Source organism: Triturus cristatus, chromosome 8 (genome assembly GCF_964204655.1).
Source record: "Triturus cristatus chromosome 8, aTriCri1.1, whole genome shotgun sequence".
In the NCBI taxonomy this organism is placed as follows: domain Eukaryota; kingdom Metazoa; phylum Chordata; class Amphibia; order Caudata; family Salamandridae; genus Triturus; species Triturus cristatus.
In genome coordinates, this window is record NC_140591.1 from 39,610,152 (window position 1) to 39,636,934 (window position 26,783).

General features: G+C 45.9%; 1 protein-coding gene across 2 annotated transcripts in view; it reads left to right on the forward strand.

Moving 5' to 3' along the window:
• LOC146799914 (NACHT, LRR and PYD domains-containing protein 12-like) overlaps positions 1-26,783 on the forward strand; it is a 1,343,351-nt gene that overhangs the window by 1,268,125 nt on the left and 48,443 nt on the right. For both annotated transcript variants that reach the window (XM_085620847.1, XM_085620846.1), the window contains one exon: positions 26,577-26,618. In XM_085620847.1, the coding sequence (XP_085476973.1) occupies positions 26,577-26,618 (42 nt within the window). The remainder of the gene's footprint in view (positions 1-26,576; positions 26,619-26,783) is intronic.

Consider the following 26,783-nt stretch of genomic DNA (forward strand, 5'->3'; position numbering starts at 1 on the left):
CGTTGTTTTGCATAAGCTGTGCAAGGAAATAAGACATGTACATTTTTTTCAGTTACCAGACAACCCATTGGACATACATTGGATAAAATTGACTCTGCTTTTTTTCCAAGAACACATAAAGGTAGTCAGAGGTGCAAGGGTGTGACCTGTAATCATTTAAGTCAAGCTTAGATAGCCAGGCTTTAATATGTATTAGCCATGGCATTTTCTGGTGGTTGAATGTCCAATTAGTAGTTCCTTAACACAGTGCCTCATTGGAGCTTACTCTTCGATTGACGAAAACCTAACCCAATATTGGATAGGCCGTCGTGCAGCAACATCTGATATTGATCTAAGATTTAGATCAAATCTAAGTAGAAGAGTTGGGGTACTGATGGGAAGTTTCAGAAGGGATTGTCATATGTCCCGTGCAGGCCCATTCTCGTTTTCCCTATGTTTGCATGAGAACGTTGCAAACTGCCCTCAACTTTGCACACATTACTATACAAACCTATTTTGCTTTGTGCCACACTGTACTTTCACACAGAACCTGCTGTTGTTTTTGTGTTCTGTTCTTTCCTGGGATTTAGTCTACACACAGTAGACAAGATCAAACAATATTGCCGCTTGTTATTTTGTTTAGGTCAGGCCTCAGCACCTAGACAAAACACACCAATGCAGCTTTTGTTTGTGATCGCGCACTTTTGTCACATAGGTATGCACGAAATAGGCAACAACACGCTTGGAGAGGGTTCTTTCCAGAGAAGAGGTCGTGACAGCACCCGAGATGTAAAACTTTTATCTGTGCATGCTAAGGTACGGGGTCTGCTGCCAACACCCAGAGATCTTCTGATATATAATCACTTTACTTCTGTAGAAGGGGAGGGGCTTAGGCTACCCTGTCTTATATAATGACAGCTATTTTCATGATTTATGTTCTACTTACTATGCTGACAGTATTTGTGTTAGGCATTTTATTACTTATTGTGGCACGTATACTGCATACTAGAGCACAATAGTTAAAATAAACATTTTAAACTTTTCTCATGTCTGTGTCACATCTTATTGTGGACTAGCATGAGTGTGAGAGCAAAATGGTGTGTCCTATAACCACGATTCCTGAGACGTTTGGGAGTGTTGTGTACTGGGGTGTCTAATCACGTGAGACACTATAGCTAGTCGGACCCTGGCCCTGGCTCATGGGTACTCAGGTGGTAGGATGACTCAGTCCCTGCCTACTAAGGTTCTATGATCACAAGCATAGTTCAGTGACTCCACAGAATCCCTGCAGCAGTATTTAAGGAAAGCATTTTTTACTTTTTCAATTGAGTTTAGATTACGATGTCCCCACAAGTCCGCCGCATACATGACTGCATCTCGAGCTTGAATTTCATATATCTTTACAGGGGGAGAGATAGCAAAGGCAAATCCCCTATGGGCAAACTTATAATGGATCTAGCCCTTTGTATCTGAAGGACCTTAGTTCTTTTTTTTTGCCACGCCAGCCAGCGCAGATCCGGAGAGAAGCTTGCCCCTTTTATCACTTTTTGACAAAACTTTGTTGACTTTTGTCAACCTCTATTCGAGTTTTCATTGACTCCTGGTGTGTGAGGGATGTCCTGTTGAAGGGATTCTGCACATATACAGAACTATGGGCAGGAAACGGTGTATAGTGGTGTACCAACGATGGTTCCCTCTAAACTGCGCGCCTGAGCGGGCGCGCACACCTAGGTTTCCCTCCGCGCAGACACCTACAATCAGTGTGCACTATAAAGGATTCCACGCATTCAGTAAAAACTTCACTTGAGCCTCTGAAGTGCGGCTGATGGTGATGCTGCTGCACTTCCAAATGCATTTCTGAAGACGTGTTTTTCGTCTTTAGAAATGCTAATGGGGGACGTTTAAATGCCTGCACCGCTGTCATTAAACAGCAGGAGAGAATTCGCAAAGCTTTCTCTGCAGCCGGAGTCCCGTTTGCAAAGTCCACGGACCTCTGGCTCCTCCACATAGCTCCCAAGGTTTCAGATTGCCATCTGTGACATCTTCGAAATTTTAGAGTAATTAATTATGAATGCATTTCAATGACTGTGAGTGACACTGAGAATATCATTATAAATAAAATTGAGAATATTTTTTTCTGAAAGTATATGAGAAATCTTTCAAGCTTTAAAAGTGAAGTAATAGTAGGTGTAAAATATAATTAGACTGCCGTTAATCAGGAGAGGGGTGCCCTTAACTGAAATCCATTACATCCAGAAACTAAAACAAAAGATATTTATCCACTATACCAATATATATATATATATCGATCCCAAAAAATTGTATTGCTAAATCTCTCTCATGTAACAGATAGCGATAGCATTACATGCTGTGTCAGATACGGTTTTTTTGTTTCCCGACTGATCTGAAAATAATGCCTGCATGTTAGTTTTCGTATGTGATTCATTTTACTGGTCTGGCATAGGAAGTAGAGTGGTGTGAAAGCCCATGTATTTAAGATGCGACACCATACTTATTTTTTTAGGTCCAATAAAAAATATAGCATCCTGCAACACTGAAAAAGAAACTAGTAAACCCATAATAATACGTTGATTTTTATATAGAATTTTCACTGCCCTTTTGGGGCTTCTCACTTCTCTATATAACAGGTGTTATTGTTTCCTATACTAATGGCATTCAGTTTATCACAAGCAAAATCAAGCAATGAAGACAACCATCTGCGCAACGGGAAACTAAGTTAACTGCTGCAAAATGTAAGAAATATAAACAACTTCGCTTTATCAGACTCTAGCCAAAATTGCAGACAAAAGATAAGGCATACTGAAAGCTGCGTGACTCGCAGACTCACACACAGCGACATGAGCAGTAAGCACAGCTGCATTCTAAAGCTGAGAGTGGGAGACACGAATTTAGGTCACAACATAAGCAGGCAGCTGTACTTTATGGGAAGGCACTGTGATTGACATGATCCACACTTTACACGTACAACTGGGTGAGCAGTTCACCTATGTTTGCACTGTCCGGTTCCTTTAGAATAATTGCTGAAAATTCTTTGTATTTTAAGAAGATGCCCTAATAAATCGAAAGTAAACTGTGCCATTTAATTGGGCACCAAGAAGAAACCGGACACAGCCTATGCTATTTTACAAGAGGCTCTAATAAATATTCGTTCCCTATGGGAGATGGTCTGCTGTGCCGGGCAGACTGAGGGCTTCTTGATTAACTAAGTGAAGAATCCACCTTTATGTGCGGCTTCTGACTTTTTTGCCTCTGCATGTGAGGAAGAGAGACCTGGCGCTGTCAAGAAACAGGGGGGGGGGAGCTCCTTGACCAAGAAATAAAACAGGCCACAACCCGCTTCAGATACCCGCTCTCCCAAGGCTCCATAGAGAGACACCCAAGGGGCAGCGGAACACAGGCCATGAGGATATATCAATATAAAATAGACACTGACCTGACTGGGAACACGGACAACGGCAATTGGTGGCCCCGCTGGCCGTAAGCAATGATTATGCAGAGTACCGTGGACTGCCTGGCTCAGTCTTATGGCAATGATTCTTCTGCTCAGCCCTGATTACACGCATGTATCCATGATGGCGCCAGTGGGTCCGGTAGCAGCTGCCGGATACCGCAGGTGTGAAAGCTACTAAAAGTAGGCCATTATTGTTTGCGTCAGTCAGCCATGGGGACGGTATCACCATTGCTCCATCAGCCAACTTTGATCTGCGTGGCTGCCCACCCTCTGCAACTCAGGAAGCCGGAGCCAGGCCTGCCTAAAGTCACTTGTCAGTCAAGCAATTGGACTCTGACCCGTCCTCCTCCGACGTCTGGGATATCGTGGCACATTGGTGTATTTGTAACTTTGTAACATTGCAGCACACCACTCTGTACAGCTGAACTAATCTGTAGCTCAGTCAAGGAGCACCCTTAGTGCGCCGCCACTGCAGCTTGTATGGTGCTTTATAATTATAGCAGCACTCTCAGCTTTACAGCTGAGGCGCTATAATGCATGACTTTGCATTTCAGTGCGGTGATGCGGATCACCACACTGAAATGCGTTAGTCTAATGCCTGATGTGTGGTACTTGGCAGAGCTGCCTCCACCTTTTGCTTTCTCCTTCTGTGTCTGGCTGTGGTGTCACACATGCTTGTCTGAGGCCTTATCAGTCGGTTTGCTGGTTGGTCTCAGATAGGCAGCCTCTGCTATTTTTGCTGGCCATTCACCTCTGCAGTGACTTGTTAAACGCTCTTCACCAGTGTGCTGCACCTTACATCACTGCCTCCGACCAGGCCACCTCCTGATTTCTCCAGTTCTTCTCTTTTTTGTGCACTGTGTGGTGTCACTGGCCTCACATGTGCTTTTACTGTTTGTAAGATGCTTCCATCCAGTACAGCACCTTCAGCTGTTATTGTTAGTCAGTTACATATGCAGTGACTCCTAAAATGCTCCCTACTGCATGTTGCCATTCACATTCGTGTCTCCCGCCTCAAACTACTCAATATGTACGTTTTTCATTCCACTTCTCGAAACTGCCAGGAGCTCTGCAGTACGTACCGTTGACACTTAGGCAGCGATTACACACACAGCAGCAGGGCTAGTTCTAGGGTTTTCGGGGCCCCAGACAGATTAGGAACAAGTGAGTGCCCTTTTCATATCTTTTATTAGTGAAACAGGTTATTGCCAACTGTGTACACATGACAAAGCAAAAGATGAACAAACAGGGCAAACATTTTAGGCTTAGCAGAGAGTACACTCTAAGTGGCCACTGAAAATACTTACCCAGGCACTAAGTACTTAAAAGGTCATCAGGCATTTAGGGGCATTTGGAGAATGATTTCGTAATATTACTTATCTGATTATAAAAACAAACGTCAAGTACTTCGGAACGTGAGCCAGAAACCAAGGACTGGCAGTGGACTTCCCAAACAATAGGCCTTTGTCTTTGCCCACAAACCAGTTCACCAAGTTCTCTCACTCACCTCCATTAGAAACATTGCAAATCAACATTTTTCAAACAATCATAACCTTTTTTAAAGTATCTTTATTTGAATCAATCAATCACTCAGCATTTTTAGTGTGCAGCGCTGTCACCCCTAAGGATATCTGGGTGCTGGGATGCAAGGCCTCCGTCAAAAAGCCAAGTTTAGAGTTTGTTTCTGAACTCCACCAGGGAAGAAGGAGCGCTAGGCAGTGGGCGGAGGAAAATGGCAGGAAGAGGGTAAGAGACAAGCAGAAAAAGCAAAACAGAGAGCAAGAAGTAAGCAGAAAAGGCAAACATCTTATCACTCAGTTGCGCACACAGGCAATAAATGAGTGCACACCAACATTCTATTGCCGCACATAAGAAAGAAAAATTAGCTGGAACATTGGTACCAACTACACACCTTAGTTCACAAAATCCCAATCCGACTAGCTATAGTGTTTCATTTGTTCTCCGTATTACAGCGAAGCTACCAATGATTAGACAACCCAGAACATATAGCTCCGACTCTCTCAGGAATCGTGGGAGCAAAAACACTCTTTCGCTCACTCACTCAAACTTGTCCACAACATGAGTAATCAGAGACACGGTATAGTTTAAAATGTTTATTTTAACTAATGTGCTCTAAAATGCCGTACACGGGCCAGTACTATCAGCATAATGCATAAACACAATACAGTCAGCATTGTTACAATTCTATAGAATATGAACAGGGATATCATTTTATAAAGCTGGTGGAAAACGGCCTACTGAGCCTTGCCACAGGAACTATTTTATTATAAAAAAGAAGACCTCTGGTCTTTGTCAGGGGGACCCCATATCTCTAAGTCTAGAAGCAAAGGTTTACATCTCCGGACAAGCACAGCTCTTCTCTCTGGAAAGGTTTTCTCCAAGTGTGTCTAACATGCATGCATGCAATATTACAAGCACTCGATTTTCAGCAGTGCAGCTGCGTTTCGTGTTACGTCTACGTGCTGGGGACTGACCAGAGCAGAATAACAAGGGACATTGTTTTTCGACCTTGTCAATCATGTGCAGACGAAAACCACAGAGAACTGCAAGGAACGCGAAAAGCAGACAGTTCTCATGTGAACAGGCACAAGCAGAGTTTAGTGAAAACAAAGGCATGTAGAAATGTGTGCAAAAGCTGCAACATGGCAACCAAGCTTGTGCTAACTTGTAGCAATATCGACAATGAATCCACCACCCTCACTACACAACACACCTCCCCTGGTAAGCCCATTGGATGTAGATATAGGACGAACATAGAGTTCAACAAGTGAGAGCAGAGTTCAAGAGCCCCTAGAATTTGTTGAAATTTTGAAAAAAGAAAAAAAAAATTGTAAATAGGGGCCAGGCAAAAAATTAATTTGGCTAAAAAAATACAAAACCAATCCGGCACTGAAGTGTATGGTGAGCCAGCCATATTAATCCATCAGAGTGTATGCGCAATAAACCGCAACAGCCTCCGAAAGGAAATTGTCATCGGTAGCAAAAAGTGATGCCATCCAATTCAGCAAGCTGAATGAGCATTCATGTTCCTCACAATAGGATGCATCCCTGAGCATCGCATGACAACTTGCGTGATATTCAATGTAGCTGTGTTGTAGAAAATTCTGCACAGCCGCACAGACATCCCATTGTGCCAACACTCCAAGTGCAGCCGCATGCGCCATCAGGGCAACTCCGGAATATTCCTGCTCATGGGCCACTAAGGGACCCATTAACAAGTCGTAATCCAGTTCCGAACATGATGTATTGAAGAGGCAGATATCCAACGCCCATGAAAAGGAGCATCGTAGATATGTGAAGACGGGTTGCACGCAAGTGTAGTATGCAAAGCGGAAAGACAATCCATAAGCCACGCTGAGTGTAACCAGGCACAGTGTGCCAAAGCATTCAAGTACATGGTTACGGAGCATTTGCAGCCGGCCCCAGCTGTGCAGGACCATAAGAGGTGCAGCCATTGTGCAGCAGGCAAATCAATAGAAGTGTTCCAGCAGCTATGGCAATTATCAGAGGTAAGCCACCAAAGACGCTGGAAAAAATAGAATGAATAAAGGCCGGTATTAAACCAAATATAGTCTGAAATGAGGTCACAACACCAGAGCCAACAGCCTTAAAACAATGTGCCAGGCTGTGTGTATCAGACGCATTGAAAATGCGATGAATTAATTCACCGAAATGTAGTGGGAGGTTAGTATTTAGAAGGGCCTGAATCTCAGAATTGGTGCTAGCCACCTGCAGCACAAATGTCTCATGCCCAGAAGTGAGGGGGACTTCCTGCTGGAATAATAGCGCTCTTATTCTGCTCAACTTATTGAAGTCTTCTTTCAAAGTTGGTATGGAAGGCCAAATCAAGTTGTCGAGCTTCCCATGCGGGGGCGGAAAAAGCAAATTTTTACAGCAAACTACGGGCTGTGAAACAGTCAGAATGTATGGTATGCCAGCCAGCCAGCAAACCGCAACATTCTTCGTTGTTCAAAAGAAGATAGCTACCGTTAGCAAGCAGGGTGAAAGTGGGTTTTATAGCTGGAATTGGAATACCTTTCAAAACACACGCCAGGTTTGGGGCGAGAGCACTGCAGGCCCTGTGTAATTGTATATTTTTGCAAACAAGGGAACGACCTACTGTAGAATCACAGGACTCCCCTGTAAGGTACACCTCTTTGTCATCCCGCAAGCAGCTATAAGTGAAAGGCAAGGACCATACTTCATGCAGAAAGTCGATACCTAAGGGTTCAAAGCAGCCTAGCGCCTAACGGGTAATGAATCAGTCTCAGCCACGGAGAAGGGCAAAGGCTCTATTTTTTCTTTATGTAGAAGAGTGTATGGTGCATCTTTCATGGACATAAACTGCTGTTTGTCTGTCAAGTTAAATGGTAGAAACAAAGCAGACGCGTTTAAATAATTCCATGGTACTTTCCCCATTTTTAGAGTCTGTAAAGTCCATGCAAACTGTATTACAGAACGCAATTGAATTTGACCATGATATAACACAGACACATCATCTTGTACAATATCAACAACAGATGAAACAATATTATCTAATGTGTAAATGCGGGAAGACAGTGTGTTAATACTATTGTCAACAACAGCAAGTACCTTTTCTAGATTTGCTTGATCTATTTCCCTTAATCATCACGCTGCTTCAATCTGAGAAAGTTTCCATATTTCATTGTAAGCAGCGTAAATAAATCTTTTTGTTCTCGGACAAATCAATGTTATTGGATAACAACGATAAATGTTGTTTCATGGACGATAGTGTTGAGTGTTGTAACTAATTTTGACATAATTTAGCAACAGAATAGCTGGTAACCGAATGCGTATTAGCAAGATGAGGATCAGGTCTATCCTGTTTGTAAGCAGGGACTGTGTTATGGAAAAGTAATTGGCAGGCATCAGAAGACGTCGGCCAAACTAACCAGCCCACAGGATCTAAACTAGAGACATTAAATGTATTATTTTGAACTAAAGCTTGCAGGTCCTCAATGGAATAATTTGTATGCAAGCACCAGTTATGATAGGCAGCCAGCGCAGGAACTGCAGGGGCATTCATTTGTTTCGCCGTTGCCAGACCAAAACAAGTAGTTTGGTAAATTGTGTCATTTAAAAATAGAATTTGCATTGGGATGAGGCACGCGCGATGTAAAGCTTCAGTGCCTTGAACCTGCCCAGACCTAGATCCCCAAACAGATTTTAAATCAATGGTGGCCTTACAGCGTTCATAACCACCTACTGTCAATTTAGTAATAAATGAATTGGAATACAATAGTTTTGTAATCTAAAATAATAGGATTCTGTTTTGGACCTATCAAAATCTGTAAAATATGTAAATTTCATTAACAGAGTTTTTGAGCTTCCTTCCATTGGTGCTGGGCAATGTTCCCACTGTGTGTAATTAAAAACATTTCTAAATGCATTAGATTTATGCAGGTAATGGTGTCCATAATGCTGGTAACAATATAAATCGGCATAATTGGAAGTATTTAAATACAAATCTTCAGCATCAAAGGCAGCATATTTCAATCAGAAAACAAAGATTGTATTACCTGCACATCCCAATCATCTGAACGTATGTTCTGTTTCACTACATCACCCATGGAAACACGGAGTACATTTGATACATTGATTATCTCTGTTGGGCCATGAATTTGGAAATTCACTGCATCGGTGATGTTAAGAAGAGTCTGGTCTTGTTTCATGATGTGAGAAGACGAGTGCGGAGCCAAAGTTCCAGTAACCAACTGAACAGCAAAGCCTTCTGGCAAGTAGTGACCATTGATGAGTACGAAAAAAACTGTCACAAACCCAATGGACATGAACAGAAAAATCAGGATCAGCATCAACTAGATGTATGTCCAAGGAGGGACCAAATATGTCTGTTTAAACCAGAAGACAAAATTACCAAATAACGAGGTGGAGGTTGAGTCAAAAGAAAAACGTGACTGGTTGAGTGTAGTTGTTTGCAAACCAGGCAACGACTCGCTTGTGGTATAATCATATTCAGTTTCCTCGTTACAGGGGGAAGCTGATGGGACTAGCAAGTGATCAGTAACAGAGTGCATCTCGATGGCAGTGTCATTTTGTAGGGTGTCAGATGCGCCAATCACTGGATTCCTTGAAATTGCTGGACATGATACAGCAGGTGTTATACTATTCAGAATCAGCCAGATGTTGTAGCTTGACATTGTCCACTGAGATGTATCTGTTGTCTTTGCGACCAGGAAGCAGTGGTAAAATGAGAGTACGAGTACCCTTCATGCCACGCACTAGAACGGTGCACGATATGAGGGGCCAAACTCCTTTTTGTTCTCCACCTTCTCTCGGACCAGATCTCCAACTTTTGGTAGCCAGCCGGCCACCGGAATCTGCAGTGCTGCATCAGTGGCAGAGGGTAAATGTTCAGTAGCAAGACTGTCACGGGTCTCTTGTAAGTCCCGTAACATAGTAGAATTATTATATACATCAAAGGTTGCGACATCCACCGCCATGTCTAGACCATCAAGGTCTGGCACAAACACATTTATGCCAAAGAGCATTTTGTATGGGGTCCGCCCTCCCAGAGATCTTCTAAGGAGGTTATTAAGTGCACGTTGTATGCTATTCAAGTGGGCTAGCCAGTTCCTGCCTGTATCTAAGACTCTAGCTGTCAAGGATTGCTTTAAGTCATGGTTCATTCGCTACACAATTGAGTTGCCCTCTGGCCTATATGGAGACGAAAATTGCACCAACACCCCCCAAAGACTTCATCGCATCCTTGTACGCCTTAGAGGCGAACGCCAGACCTTGGTCAGAATGGAAGGCACCACAGGCAAAAATTCCCACCAAGACACGCAAATCCCTGATGACGTTTCGAGTGTCAGCACAGTGTTGTGGCCAAACCCAAATGAAACATGTGCACGAATCAACTGCAACTAAAATGTATTTATAAGCAGTAGCTGAAGAAAATGGACTGCAGTGATCAATACACAGCCACAAGGCTTATTAGAAATGCATAGCTGTGCTTGTGGTGGACGTGCAACCGTAGAAGGTTTAATCTGCTGACAAATGTCACAAGACAGTACATAATTAAGGGTTTGTTTATATAAACCATGCCACCAGTAACGTTGCTGCAAGATAGAAACTGTCGCAATCACGCCAGCATGGGCCGAAGGCAAGCCTTCATGTGCGGCTGTTATCAACGAAAGTCTGCAGTCCGTGTTAGGAATCAGCCGATCTCCAAAGTCATTAATTCTTACATACGGAACCTTGTCGGGGCTTAAATGATAAGAGTACTTTGAAGGGAACCCTTGTGGGTAATTATCACCCATCTCAGTAGCAGCAATAGCTGCCAAAATTTCATTATCTATCTTAGTCATGGATCTTGTAACGGCTGCAACTAAACACGTGGCTACTGCTGATTTGGCTGCTTCATCAGCCAAACTGTTACCGATAGCGTGCGCTCCCACACGCTGGTGGCCAAGAGTATGTATAACATGTGTGAGTGGCAGACGTTGTTTAAGATCTGCCACTCGAACCCAAAGCATTTTATGCTTAATTGCGCTGCCTTTGGAATCACGATAGTTATTCTGAGACCAAAATAATAAGTTGTCATTGAAAGACTGCACACAGTAATAAGAATCACTCACAAACAGAGTAGTCACATTAGGATCAGCATACTCAAGAGCAAGTACCAACGCGCGCAGCTATGCTAATTGGGCACTACAGTCACCTAGCGCTTTCGTATGCACAACACTGCCTGAACTCACCGATCACTATGGTACCTGCCACAATAGCACAGGCCGCCAAATAAGCATGCTTAGACCCTGTGGCCGGTTGCGCCGAACCATCGGTGTGAATGATATAATCGTACTCCTCAAGCGGGCGCATAGACAGAGGAGGAGGATGAACAAATTCATACAGCAAGAACTCCTGAGTCTGAAAAGAGGAGTCAAAGATAAACGTGACATCCGGAGACGTCAAAGAAGTCGCCCATTGTATCCAACGGGGATGCAAAGCCTTAGAGTTTGGTACACTTGCTTTTATCACTGCCTCAAGTGCAGGGTATGGTGTTACCACCAAAATGCGCTTCCCCTGTGCCAGTGCGCGTTCTTTTAGGACCGCCATATGTACAGCTGTTAAGACTTTTTCAACAGTGGAAAACCACATCTTGGCAGAAGTGTATAAATTTGATTTGTAAGCAATAGGTACTGTCTCATCTTCACTAAACGTTAAGTAAGTAAAACCCACTGCTCCAGGCCCGATTCGTATCATCAGGTTTGTGTGGTTATCACGGGTTAACAAGTATTTCGATTCAAGAAGATCAGACTGCAAAGATTGCAGGATAGCTGAATGTTCCGGAAGCCAGCAGGCTTTTGAAAATGTAGGTTGTATCAAGGCATAAAGAGGCTTGATACGCTGGGCATATTCGGGAATGTAAGAACGCCCAAAGTTCAAAAATCCCAGTAGTGATTAAAGTCGGAGGCCGCAAACGTGCGCATTTCTCCATGAAGATTGAGGCGCCAAGCCTCTATCTTCATAATTGAGCTTATAGCCCAAAAACAACACTGTATACTCTGCGATGTGTGATTTAGCAAAGTTAAATTTGTAACCGTAGCCTGCAAACAAAATAATGATGCGGTCGACTCGGCAAAGATGCGGCCACAACTCGTCATCTGTGAGATGAATATCATCAACGTACGAGTACCCATCTGGGTCTATGCTGTCTAGTAAAGAGACAACACTGGCGGCGAATACCCCGGGGCTGTTTTTGTAGCCCATTGCTAATCGTCGAAATTGTTTTTGTTTACCGCCGGCAGTGAATGTTGTCCATTGACAGCATGCAGGGGACAGATTGTGACTGAAGAAGCTGTTGGAAATGTCTAGGGTCGTTTTATATCTTTAACGAACAAGACTGTGTACAAGAGCAGAACTATGGGCATTTTGTATCGCAAAAGTGTAACAATGAGAGTTCAAATGCCGGTAATCCAAAACTATACGGTACGACCCATGAGGTTTGGTAACGGTAAAAAGAGGGTTATTCATCAGTGACACACATTTCTCAATCACTCCTTGATACTCCAACTGCGTTAGAATCTCAGAAACTGTACCTTTTGCTTCCCGCCAGAGGGGATATTGGGGTTGAGGCTGTGGCATAGATTGCATTGGTATCTCATGGGGTGGAGAATCTTTATCCCAGCCCACATGAGTACGGTACAATGCTGGTGCAAGCACCAAAGCCCATTCTTCTGCAAAAGCCTCTCCATGCTCCTGGGGGACGTTACGTGTAAAACTCGGAAGTATCACCTCCCACCCTTTCAAAGCGTTCAAAATAAAAGGTAGGGGCCAATATGCCTCCCCCAACAAAATGTCATAAGAAGACGATAGATTCTCCCAAAAAATCCATTCAATAACACGTTGAATGTCACCTTCAATTAGAACTATATCATATAGTCTGTCAGGGGGAGCCACTCGAGTGCCAGCTGTTTCAACTGTAACAAAAGTCTCAGTCGCTGTCGCCTCCAGAAATGGACGCAGTGCCCGCTGCACTATGGTAACTTCCACTGCGCTGTCGAGCACAGTCACAGCCCATGTTAAATTCAGGAGCTGGGTTATTACCGTCTGTGGCATATCTGGCTGTTAAAGCCGCAACTTTCTTTTTCTGAAACTGAGGGTGCGATGAGGAAATCCGTCTTGTTTTCCCTTTCCTTCAGTCTGCCCATGTACTTGTGGTGCACCCCGACCTCTGCCGCGATCCTGGCATTGCCCTCCACCGGCTTGTGAGCCTGATGTTTCCAGCAAAGAACGAGGAGATCGTGATCAGGAACCTGAAACCTATCAGGAGACCTAATTCTCGCACGGTCGCGCAAATCATAAGTGCGCTCAGAAGACTCTGGTGTCGGTGACACAGCACGTGGCCCTTGTTTCTGTTGTTGCTTTCCCTGTTTCTTAGTTCCCAATTCTTTTTAGAATAGATTGGACGCTCGTCTTTATCAGACTGAGACCTCTGTTGTGTTTGCGTTTGAGGTGGTATTTTAGCAAAAGGCTTAACACCCAAACTATTGCGGCCAATGGTTTTATAAGCCTGTGCAGTAATTTTTGGCAATTTGCGTGGCTGCTCACCCTCTGGGACGAGAGCCAAAGCATTAGCTTCTTGAAAGTTCACTGCATCTCCCTTCACGTTTGCAAGGATGAGATCAGCAAGTACGTTGAACACACCCACCAACCTCATCCCCAACTCAACAGCTGCTTCAGGGCCGTGCTTATCTTGAACACGCTTAATCACGGAGGGGAGTACGGTCATTGAGGGAGTTCCAAAACACTTTGCATATACTGCTGCGAACACCTTACCCCAATTGTTACAATCGGTTAACTCGAGGATTAAGTCTTTCTGCAAACTAATAGTCAAAATCCTATGTTTCTCCAAAGAAGTATTCGGAAATACTGCCTCTAGCTGGTCAAATTTCTCACCAAGCCAATAAGGCAATTCATCCTTATTCTGAGGACGCTTGCCCATTACCGAATTAACCATGACGTGACTGATAGTTACATCGCCAGGTCCAGCTGGTTGCGCAGCAACTCCAGGTGGCCCCACCGGAACGTTGCATAAGACGTATCGTACAACAGCTCTGTACACCCGCACTAAAGAGGTGTGTATCATGTGGAGTTCCGCTACTGCAACTGTCAGATAACGTAGGTGTGGGGTGTACCCAGCCAAAATGGGCCAAGTGGCCCCATTAACAGATAATGGGCCTAAACGGATCGGAGTCACTGGGTGAGGGAGGGCGCCATTAAACCAAATTTGGTGTTGCCATGCTGTTAGCGGAACTTCATGAGTTCTATAAGGTCGATAAACATTAGGAAGGGCCGAGGCAGTGTAATAATGGAACAAACCATTGTCTCCATCCACTGCCGGAAAAGTGACCCAAGAGTAAAATACTTCAAAGTGTTGAGCTGGATCAGCTTCCACCACAAAGATAAGATTGACACCCGCGTCTGGCCCTCCATATGCGGTCAAATGTCAACGGAGTGCTCGGCGGCTATGTGCTGCAATATCTATATCAGCCATGAAGACAAAGGACGTATAACAACCTAATGCGTGGCAGCTCAAAAAAGAGTTAACAATCAAAAGTAAACACCTTCTAATAATATCAAGCTTGAAAGAACCTATGAAAACAACAGCATTGGAGGTTACACCGTCACAGCTGTTTCCGGAAACAGAAGGAAGGGTATTTTGGAAAAGCACAAGCACTATTCAAACTTCTCGCAGATAAGAACCAGACCAAAAAACGTTGGGTCCATGTTGCAGGGATTCTGCACATATTCAGAACTATGTGCAGGAAACCAGGACCTCGGTGTATAGTGGTGTACCAAATACCCACCTTAGTGCCCAAAATCCCAATCCGACTAGCTATAGTGTCTCCTTCGCGCTCCGTACTACAGCAAAACAGCCAATGATTAGACAACCCAGAACATGTAGCTCTGACTCTCTCAGGAATTGCGGGAGCAAGAACACTCTTTCGCTCACTCACTCATACTTTTCCACAACATGAGTAATCAGAGACATGGTACAGTTTAAAATGTTTATTTTAACTAACGTGCTCTAAAATGCAGTAGACGTGCCAGTACTATCAGCATAATGCATAAACACAATACAGTCAGCATTGTTACAATTCCATAGAATATGAACGAGGATATCATTTTATAAAGCTGGTGGAAAACGGCCTACTGTGCCTTGCCACCCTACCCGTGCTAGGTACTAGTTTATTATAAAAAAGACCTCTGGGCTTTGTCAGGGGGACCCCATACCTCCAAGTCTAGATGCAAAGGTTTACATCTCAGGACAAGCACAGCTCTTCTTTCTGGAAAGGTTTTCTCCAAGTGTGTCTAACATGCATGCATGCAATATTAAAAGCACTAGATTTTCAGCAGTGCAGCTGCGTTTCGTGTTACGTCTAAGTGCGGGGGACTGACCAGAGCAGAATAACAAGGGACATTGTTTTTCGACCTTGTATATCATGTGCAGACGAAAACCACAGAGAACTGCAAGGAAAGCAAAAAGCACACGGTTCTCATGTGAACAGGCACAAGCAGAGTTTAGTGAAAACAAAGTCATGTAGGAACGTGTGCAAAAGCTGCAACATGGCAACGAAGCTTGTGCTAACTTGTAGCAATGTCAACAATGAATCCACCACCCTCACTACAGTCCCATCGTCCGGGCTTCAAGCGTTGTGACTCCTGTCACAGGCTGATGTCCGTTACCGATCAGCACCTCGTGTGCCTCTGGTGTCTGGAGTGCAACCACGACCCAAAGTCGTGCTCCAATTGCCGGGCCATGGCACTGAGGTCTTTGGAGGAGTGGTCCCAAAAGCTCTTGAGGCCTGGCAGTCCACTCCGTGCCGATCCAAGTCCTGGTCGAGAGGAATGTTGCAGGACTGGTCGCGGAGTCACCACCATCCGTCCTCGAAGTCTTCGCATTCCTCAGGTAAGTCGAAGCACAAGAAGGCGAAGAAGCATCGTTGCTCTTCGTCTTCTCCCCGTCCGTCGGCCGACGCAGCGCGGGACGTGAAGGGTCATCGCTCATCGGCTCCGCCTGCGGAGCATGCTGGATCGACTCCTCGCTTCCCTCCCTTTCCAGGAGCCGGAGCGCCCCTTCCCAGTTTCCCGGTCCTTCGATACCAGCGGCTCCGGTGCCGCAGGTTCCCCTTGGGTCCAGGCCTGGATCCGGAGCAGCACCAGTCGACCTCACTGGTCCTTCCCCAACGCCGCTTCGACAGCCGATGCCTCCGATACTGCTGACGCCGAATGCATCCCCAGCTGGCGTCGACCCCGGCCTCCCTCTCAATTCGAACGCGAAGCCAGACCAACGTCACTCGACACCGGTACCGGCGCCAGAGGGTACTTTTGTGCCCACGTTCTTCCCTAGCATTCCCTTTTGCCCTGGCTGGTGGCCATTGGATGATGATGAGGAGGACTGGGAGGGGTCTGGTGACCCTATCACAGAACATCTAGAGGAACCGGACTAGAGAGAGGAACTGGGTGATGCCAGTGGCCTGGACACCTCTCCAGACCTTGGCATGCTTTCTCCCCCTACCGTGGCTATGGAGGCAGGTGCATCGTACGCAGTGGTGTTGAGTAGGGTGGCTGAGGCCTTGGGCCTTGAGCTACCTGCGGTGGCAGTCAGGACTAACCTCCTGACTGAGTTGCTTCAGCCAGCGGCATTCTCTTCAGAGCCCTTGTTGCCATTTAACAAACCCTCACTGAGGTTCTTTTGGGATCCTGGTCCAAGCCCAACACAGGGGCTCCTGTGGACGGGAACATCGCCCGACACCACAGCCCGGCTCCGGGTAACCACACTTTACTCTCCCAACACCTTACCCCCGAGAGCTTGGTAGTTCAAGCCTCGTCTTCAAAAGGTAGTGCTTTTCCTACTGCTCCACCGGATAGGGAATCCAAAAGCTGGATCATCTTGGGAAGAAGATGTTTTCTTCCGCCAGCTTAGGACTGCGGTCGGTGAACACCGCATGTCTCTTGGGCCGGTACCAGCACTCTGTGTGGGACATGGTTGCGCAAGTGCTGCCACAATGCCCAGAGGAGGCCCGGGCTGTCCTTGCCCGTGCCGTTGCAGAGGGCCGAGATGCAGCAAAGTTCACCATCAGGTGTGGGCTGGACACCGCTGACTCGCTAGGTAGGACGGTTTCCATGTCGGTAGCACCCGGACGCTACGCCTGGCTGAGAACATATGGCTTTTTGGCTGATGTCCAATCGACTCTTTTGGACATGCCCTTCGATGGCCATCACCTGTTTGGTGACAAAGCAGACAATGCACTCGAGCGTCTTAACCCCTTGAGTGCCCCGCCCTTTCCCCGCCCTGTGCCGGCCCTTTCATTAGCGGGCGGGGTTCATGACGAGATAGTCTCGTCATGGGCACAGCGCAACCGCGGCCCATGACGAGACCATCTCGTCATGGGCACTCAAGAGGTTAAGGTCTCTTAGGCTACGGCTCTTTCCTTAGGCCTCGCAGTGTCCTCTCGTCCCTTCAAGTCTGCTTCTATGGAAAAGGGGTACCCCACCACGTTCCACCCAGAGCCACAGGCCGGCGCAAACTAATCTGCCTCTGTGCGGCCGGGGATGTGGGACCCAGTGACGTGGGTCAGGGGGCCAGAGGGCAGGCCAGTCCACCACCACTCCCTCCGCCGCAGCCTCCAAACCTTCCTAGTCGGACCCTTCAGGGCCACCAAAGATCAGTAGGCAACAGGATTCGCCATCACCTCCCCCACCGGTCCACCATCACGTCGGAGAGGTGGGTTTTGCAAATAGTCCGAAGGGGCTACTCCCTTCCCTTTACAGATATATTGTTACCGAAGGTACGTAACTTGTTTTTTAAGGTCAGTACACTTAGCAATCTGGGGTAACCAGCTATGAGAATCACTGATTCTCGCACCCAGATAGTCAAATTCGTAGGCCCTGTACAGTTGCTCACACTCTAAACATGCCCTACCCTTAACTTTTGCAGGCACTAAAAATCATATACTTAATTTTATTACAATTGATTTACATCCTTACTCCTTATAGAATAGGCTACATTTCTCTATGAGGGTTGAGAGATGTCGGGCAGGTTTAGAAAGAAGTGGAGTGTTGTCTGCAAAAAAAAAACCTGGTATTTTGATCTGCAATTTTTGACGTGCCATTTTCACTGTTTCTAAGATGAGGGATACACTTATTTATATATAAAAGAAAGAGTGTGGGGCAGGGATGCATCCTTGGTGGACTCCTTTTAATAGGGATATTATCCATTTGTTCACCAGCTGGTCCTTCTCATCATTCTAATTCCAAAACTCTCAAACATGTAGTTCCACAAGGTTTGACACTCCCCACTATCCTCTTTAATATTTATATGAGGCTCCTCAACGCCCTTATCTAAGTCCAAAATATCAGGCTAGTTAACTATGCTGCCGACACGCAGTTGATTCTGCCATCAATAATAGCCAGCAGGATGTCATCGACGCCTTCCATAATTTTGTGACAGACATTGCTTCTGCGAACGGATCTTTAATCGTTGTTGTCTGCACACTGGTCCATCAGCAATCTGTCATAGCTCCCTGCTTCAGGCGTGGAAATTTGATGAAAAGAAACTGATGTCAAAGTGTTGGGGTGGCGCCTGTATGTTGTTGTGCACTGTTCAAGCCACAAGCAGGAGGATGGCGCTGACGCAGAGCCGAGTGATGCCATCTACCTGCGCCCAGAGGTACAGCTCAAGATTTACCAGATCCAGTCTAATGCCTGGGGGAATATTTCAAGGTAAAGAATCTGTGGCTAGATAGTCTCTACCAGATAAGGTGCTACAGAAAGTAAGTAATTTGTTCATATGTTGAAAGGGGATAGTCTCTGAGGGGAAGCCTACCTCACTACCTAGGCTCGACTCTTTTGTAACCATCACCACTGAGCAAGTGGAGTCGGTACTCGCGGCAACAAAATCTGGCTCGCCGATCGACCCGGCTCTGCCATTCATCATGTCAGATCTAGCTCCTGTCTTATCCGCCTCACTCTCAGAGGTCTGTAACATTTCTCTGGCCACTGCGACATTTCCTAGGAAATGGAAGAAGGCACACATCAAACCTCTGCTGAAGAAGGCGTCGGCTGATCCGGCAGACTTGCAAAATTATAGGCCGATTTCCCTCCTTCCATGTTGCTCTAAGGTCATGGAGACGCTGATTAATAAACAACTCACGGGTTATCTGGAACAGTTTGATTTGCTGGACCCCTCCCAATCGGGCTTCCGAGCGGGGCACAGCACCGAAGCGGTCCTGGTGGAAGTCACAGATACAATAAGGATATCAATGTACAGGGGGATTCCAACAATGTTGGTACTCCTGGACCTGACGGCGGCCTTAGACACCATCTCTCACAGCATCCTGCTGGACAGGCTGCGAGAGATTGGTGTCGGAGGGATGGCCTTGGTCTGGTTACAAAGCTTTTTGACCAACAGAACACAATGTGTCCAATTGAACACATTTGTGTCACAGACCACGGCACTGGATAAGGAGGTTCCACAGGGGTCCATCTTAAGTCCCACCTCGTTCAAAATCTATGTGGCCCCATTATCAGATCTTGCGGTTTTGATACGATCTCGTATGTGGATGACACGCAGGTGATAATCCCCATCGAATTGGATCCCGCGGCAACCAGAGCTAAGTTTAAGTTCTGCATGTTGAAAATAGCCACTTGGATGAGTAACAAATTCCTTCAGCTAAACTCCAACAAAACGGAGATTCTCCTTTTTGGGAAGGCTGAGGAATTATGGTCAGCGGACTGGTGGCCCACAGAGCTCAGGGAGTCACCCATTCCAACAAAGCAGGCAAGGAACCTGGGAATCTTGCTCGACAATAAACTTTCTTTGGAAGATAACGTGAAGACACTTTCGTGCACTTGCTTTGGGATTATGCGGATGTTGAGGAAGATCTTTCCGTGGATCCCCCTTGAGGCCAGAAAGACCTCAATTCAGGCACTACTAGTTAGTAGATTAGATTACGGCAATGCACTACTAGTAGGCGTAAGGGAGGATTTATCATCCAGGCTGCAAGTTGTGCAAAACACTGTAGCGAGGCTGGCTCTTAATAAACTGCGCCGTACCCCGTCTCTACCTCTTCTGCAATCACTGCACTGGTTACCAATTAGAAAGAGAGCAGTGTTTAAGCTTTTGACTTTAGTGTTTAAAGCAACGTAAGGCACAGGCGTGGCATACCCAAGGAAGAAGGTAATTCCCTATGTTCCGGTTCGCCAGCTTAGATTGAGCAATCGGAAACTGCTATGCCCTTGTAAAATCAGCAAAATCAAAATGGGTGGGCGTGCTTTCTCTCATCTTACGCCCTTCCATTGGAACAAACTACCTGAAGAGATCCGAGCTTGCACAACATTGGGGCAGTTTAAGAATCAGTTGAAAACATGGTTGTTTGAATAGCCATAGTGTCTTGAGTGACCGGGAGTGGGCTGCCTAGGCGCCGAGAGATCTCCCTGGGGATGATTTGTTGCGCAATACAAGTTTTAATAATAATAATAATATGACACTTAAAAGCTTTTTCAAGAAACTTTGCAAGAAAGCTGAATGCTAGTTGGAGATACTTTGAGCAGGCAACTCCGGCAGAGAGCAGGTCAGGGGGACCAACTAAGTCCAACAGGACAGTTACCTCAAAAGAAGAGCAGGCTTTAGTCCAGTTCCACAGTAAGTGGCAACTTGCCACATAATCCAATGGAGTGGTCCTGATGCAAGGGATTCAGGAGGATGAAGATGCTCAAGCATGCCTTAATTGTTGGTCTGGTTGAGTCCTGAGGCCACTCCTCAGTGCACACACAGGGGGATCAACATCCCTTGAAAGCCCAGGTGAAGTGCTGCACTGAAACAGTTGCCCCTTGGCTATTGGTCTCTGGATAAAACGGTTTTAGCGGTTTCCTTCCTTTGATTATAGCTTACAGTTCGACCTGTCAGCCTTAGGGTGGTCTTCTGGTCTTCCACCAAACCTTTTTCTGATCCTTAGGACCCTGAGCACTTTACCACTGCTGACCAGTACTAAAGTGCATGTGCTTCTCCCCTAAACATGGTTAAATTAGGTATATCTACGATTGTGATATTTAATTTATCAGTAAGGCCCTAGTAGAGTGCACCATCTGTGCCAAGGGCCTGTTAATAGATGCCTGTAAATGGGCCTGCAGCACTGACTGTGCCACCCACACAAGTAGCCCTTCAAACATGCCTTAGGCCTGCAACGGCAGAGCCTGTGTGTGCAGTTTTACTGCCATTACGACTTGGCATTTAAAAACCTTTGTCAAGCCTTAAACTCCCATTTTATCACACATACGTCACCCCTGAGGTAGGCCCTAGGTAGCCCATATGGCAAGGTGCTGTGTAAGTAAAAGGTAGGGCATGTATTTGTGCGTTTTACGTTCTGGTAGTGACAAACACCTACATTTGTTTTTCACTACTGTGAGGTCTACTCTCATAGGTTAACATTATCCACAAGTCATCTGAGCCTGTGAAGGAGGGGCTTCACCGTGCTACTGAAGCATCTTGGCTTTCCTGCGGCGTGTGCCAGGGGATGACCGGGCCAAGAGCGCACCTGGGATGAGACCAGACCGAGCCATCACCCTTGGCTGTTCTTTTGACCCCCCTCACTATGACCAAGCGCAAACCTGCATCTTGTGATCATAAGTGCATATGGAGAGGCTCCAATATTTTGTCATTTTTAGGTCTATCCGAGACATTTAGTAATCTATATTGGTGGTGAAACTCCGCCTATTGCAGAGTAATTTCTCGCCGTTTGCCATTTGTGGACTTTGGCATTTTTTTTGTTAGCGGGCTTCTTATTGGATCTCGATCCGATATGTAACTTCCATTTCTACCGGAAGCAGCACTGCCTCACTACAGTCTCATTACGCTTACACAGGGTAATTGTTATTTTATCAAATAGTGCGCATTCACATGTGCTCGCTACTTACGTAGACCGTCACCCACCACCGGTGTCGCACACCGCCACCCGCCCCTCCTCCTTGTTTTTTTTTAATTGCTGCTTCTTGCCTTGACACAGGTGACGCGCTATATATGTTAGCGTGCCCGGTTTGTCCATTATTTTGTTTTTTTTATCAGCATGGTGCCCTTTCCTGACCCGCCATGAGCCTCTCCTGGCTTCAGCCCACCCTTGCTCCAGCCCCCCTCACCACCCCTTCCCCAGCCTTGAAGCGCGCATGTACGGCGGCAGGACCACACCGAATGCATTTCCAATGCTTGTTTAACGTGTAAGTATTCTTACTAGAATGTTGGTGTTTACGTGTTACTATGCAGAGCTGCGATGCATTGTATTTTTGAGAAGGAGTAAAATGTTTGTTTAGGGAGTAACTCCACAGCCGCTATGGTTTCATTTTCTTTTTAAATCTTGTTTTGCACGGTGGAGGACAAATAAATGACATTAAATCGTGTGTTGATTGACGTTCAGCCAAATAGAACACAGGCTTCTTTTACGTTAGGGATACAAAGTTCACCCTCCATAATGATTTAAGTGCTTTCAGGTGATTTCTTAGTTGCAGGCGTTCTCATGCTTCATTTTATTGTTTACACATATATATATCGCAATGTCAAACATTTGCATAATCTGTGTTACTTTCGCAGTGTTAACGCAGGACTTTAGATGCATTGGTGATGTCATAAATAGCGATACCCCTCAATATGTGGTGAGGGACCCCTGTGATTCTTTCGACCTGCTGGCAAGGGTACCTTGACAGCCTTCTACCAAAAATATGTTACTAATATCCATTTCCTTTCATTTTCAACCTTTTGGGTCTTCTCAATGCATAACATACTTGCCCATTTTAATTTAAAAAGGAGCCGTCAAAGGTGGTGGGGGCATCTTTAACTATGTTGTTCCTGCTTACATTTCACATGCTTTACTTAATCTTTCATTCCCTATGAGTGTTTGCTATTTCCAGGATGTCGTTGTTTTTTTTTCTTCCAGCCTGCATATTACTCTGGTCTTCCCTCCCTCATAACCTATTTCCCATTTTCTGGTTCTCCAGCGCCGCAAGGTAATATGAACGCAATTGCGCTATGCAAAAATCACTCCACTGCATAAAAAATACAAAAGGTGAAAAACATTGTCATTTTTAACGCTTGTAAATGCGAGACCTATTGCATTCACAATGCAATAGGTCTCGCATTTGCTCGAGTTTGAGCTATTGACATTGTAAATAACAAAGCATTTTATTTATATGTTTTGAAAGCCTGCAAGCGGTGCGTAACAATAGTCCTTGCTTACGAGAAGCAAGGTTGGCAGTAAAAGAGGCACAGTTACTGTCAGCCTTGCTTCTTGTAAGCAACGACTATATATAAGTACAAAGTGCGTGTTTACGCACCGCTTTCAAAACACAAAAATAAAAGGCATTGTCATTTACAATGCCAATAGCTTAAACTCTCACAAATGCGAGACCTATTGCATTGCAAATGCTTGTTAACATCTGCAGTAGGGGCTACTACCGACGAGATTATCACAGCCAAGGAAGAACTGGGGTTACCTGCTACTGCTTTAAGACCTTCAAGGGATGTTAACTCTAGGAGCATTTTAGTGACACCCATGGCTAACCTTGTTGTTATTGTTCACACGGGCCTGTTGTCAATTGACCAGACTTGTACCATTGAGGCCACCGTACATCCAGCCCCACTATTTCCACTCTCCTGGGCAAAAAGGAAATCAAAAGGTCATGTGCCCATTAAGGCATATGCAGGGAGGATGGGGCCTGGTATGTCAAATTAATCCTTGGATCTCCTGCTCAGCAGACTCTGAGAGACTGGAAACTTATTTCACCAAAATGTTTGCAATGTGTAACGAGAGACTTACTCACATAGGTGACTGCCTCACCCTAAAGCACAGACCCGTGCTCGCTTTCTGCTCTTGAACAGAGCAGTAAGGCCTTGGCTCCAGCAAGGTCTGTCGCGGGGCTGAACATGGAGCTGCTGGGAGAGGCCATTCTACACTGATGGATTGTATCTTTGTTTACCCTGCCCTGATCTCATCGCTATTCAACTACAAAGTCCCTTGGGATTCTCGGAGTGACCACAACTGATGAACTGCCTCAGTGTCTTGGCATTCAGTTCCGCTCCTACTGTTCACCTACATGAGAGCTGCCATGAGGGCTGCTATGAGGGCTGTCATGAGGGCTGCTATGAGGGATGCCATGAAGGTGCTATGAAGGCTGTTATGAGGGCCACTATGAGGGCTGCTATGAGGGCTCCTACTGTGCACCTGCATGAGGGCTGCCATGAGGGTTGCTATGAGGGCTGCCATGAGGGTTGCTATGAGGGCTGCCATGAGGGCTGCTATGAGGTCTACCACTGTGCACCTGCATAAGGGCTGCTATGAGGGCTCCTACTGTGCACCTGCATGAGAGCTGCCTTGAGGGCTGCTATGAGGGCTGTCATGAGGGCTGCTATGAGGGATGCCATGAAGGTGCTATGAAGGCTGTTATGAGGGCCACTATGAGGGCTGCTATGAGGGCTCCTACTGTGCACCTGCATGAGGGCTGCCATGAGGGTTGCTATGAGGGCTGCCATGAGGGTTGCTATGAGGGCTGCCATGAGGGCTGCTATGAGGTCTACCACTGTGCACCTGCATAAGGGCTGCTATGAGGGCTCCTACTGTGCACCTGCATGAGGGCTGCCATGAGGGTTGCTATAAGGGCTGCCATGAGGGCTGCTATGAGGTCTACCACTGTGCACCTGCATAAGGTCTGCTATGAGGGCTTCTACTGTGCACCTGCATGGGGCTGCCATGAGGGTTGCTATTAGGGATGCCATGAAGGTGCTATGAGGGCTGTTATGAGGGCCACTATGAGGGCTGCTATGAGGGCTCCTACTGTGCACCTGCATGAGGGCTGCCATGAGGGTTGCTATGAGGGATGCCATGAAGGTGCTATGAGGGCTGTCATGAGGGCTGCTATGAGGGATGCCATGAAGGTGCTATGAGGGCTGTTATGAGGGCCACTATGAGGGCTGCTATGAGGGCTGTCATGAGGGCTGCTATGAGGGCTGTCATGAGGGCTGCTATGAGGGATGCCATGAAGGTGCTATGAGGGCTGTTATGAGGGCCACTATGAGGGCTGCTATGAGGGCTCCTACTGTGCCCCTGCATGGGGCTGCCATGAGGGTTGCTCTGAGGGCTGTCATGAGGGCTGCTATGAGGTCTACCACTGTGCACCTGCATGAGGGCTGCTATGAGGGCTCCTACCGTGCACCTGCATGGGGCTGCCATGAGGGCTGCTGTGAGGACTGGTAACCACATGGGTCAGACAGACTTACATGGAAGAACATCAGTCGTGACATTTGTTATTCCAAGTTGTTCTAGGTGTTTTTAGACGTTGTTACAGTGTGCCATGATGGTACTCAGCTCATACTCTGAGTTGTGATAAAGTGAGGTCCCCCCTTCCCACTTCGAGGCAGCCATGTTCTGTACCTCAAAGGTGGTTTGATGATTGACGTTCTAAGACTCATGCAGCAGCATTATGGCCCTTAAAGAGACACTAAAGGACAGCTTAGACTCACCTCCTGTCAACTCAGTTTTAGATCTGCCCTAAAGCAAAGGAAAAGATCTCTGAAGCAGGAGTCCTGGGGAGGGCTGATCAGTACATGTGGCTAGAGGGACCATCCTGAATTTTGGGAGACTTTGCTAACACCCCGCTATTGAAGCTGAGATGGGATGTTTTGCTTCCACAGCATGTCCCCATCAGGCACTCAGAGGCCATGTATGATGCTCCTAGCTTCAGGCACTGTCACCAAACCTCAGTCTCTTTTATCATCTCCTTGTAGTTTGTCGCTGGCTTTCTGTCTAGCTAAATCGGAGTTAAAGTTTAACCGATGATTGCCAAAGATTGTTTGTGCTTGGACCCATGCCCTTCGGATACCATGGATTAGACATGTTCAGGTATGTTTTTAAAAGCTGGGAGGCCCCAGTTTGTTTTACAAACCAGAGAGCATTGTCTAAGCAGATAAAGTCTGGGTCAAAAATGTATTTATACGTCAAAAAAATGATGAGAACCCGTCAGTTAGATCATATGTTCTGCTAAAAACTACTATGTCCCTTGAAGCATATCTTTTGAGTGATATGTCCAATACCTGTTGCTCCTACTAACCTGCTTCAGGCTGAATATGTTTCATCCCCTGCTGCGGGGACCAAAGCCATGGTCTAGTGATGCAATTTGTGTCCCCCGTGTTTCTATCTCCAATCAGGACACCCTGATTTGTCCTCGAGATAAACAATGTGTAAGCGTTTCTTAGAATCTGTTTGGGGGCCAGCATTATTGTATTTACAATTGTTGTTAAATGATGCCTCTATTGCTCCGCTTGTTGCTTGTTTTTTACACACTTTTGATAGGTTGATGATTTTTGAATGATGCAGTGAATTGATTGATTTCAGTATGATGCAATGTTTTTATCGTGTTTTATGGTTTTACTTGTTTTAAACCGAATAAAGTCAATTGAATACAGTGGATTCTAATTTGCGCTGAAGCAATTCACACCCCCATCTGGACTCAGATACATGCTTTAGGACAAACCAAGTCTTCGACTTTTTTTGACATTTTTCATTTTTATTTGTAGGTGACATTGATCTCACAGGAAGAGAAATCCAAAGTGCACCTGGTGAGTAGGAGTGAATTCATAATCTTTATTGTACTGAACCGCTTTTCTAATTGCATTCCAAAAACATTAACTACTTATCAGGTTCTAGTTTTTCCTAGAACTGCCAGGCTGTAACATAGAACTGTATGGCTGTCCGAGACCCTTATCCTCTTTGGATCGGTACTC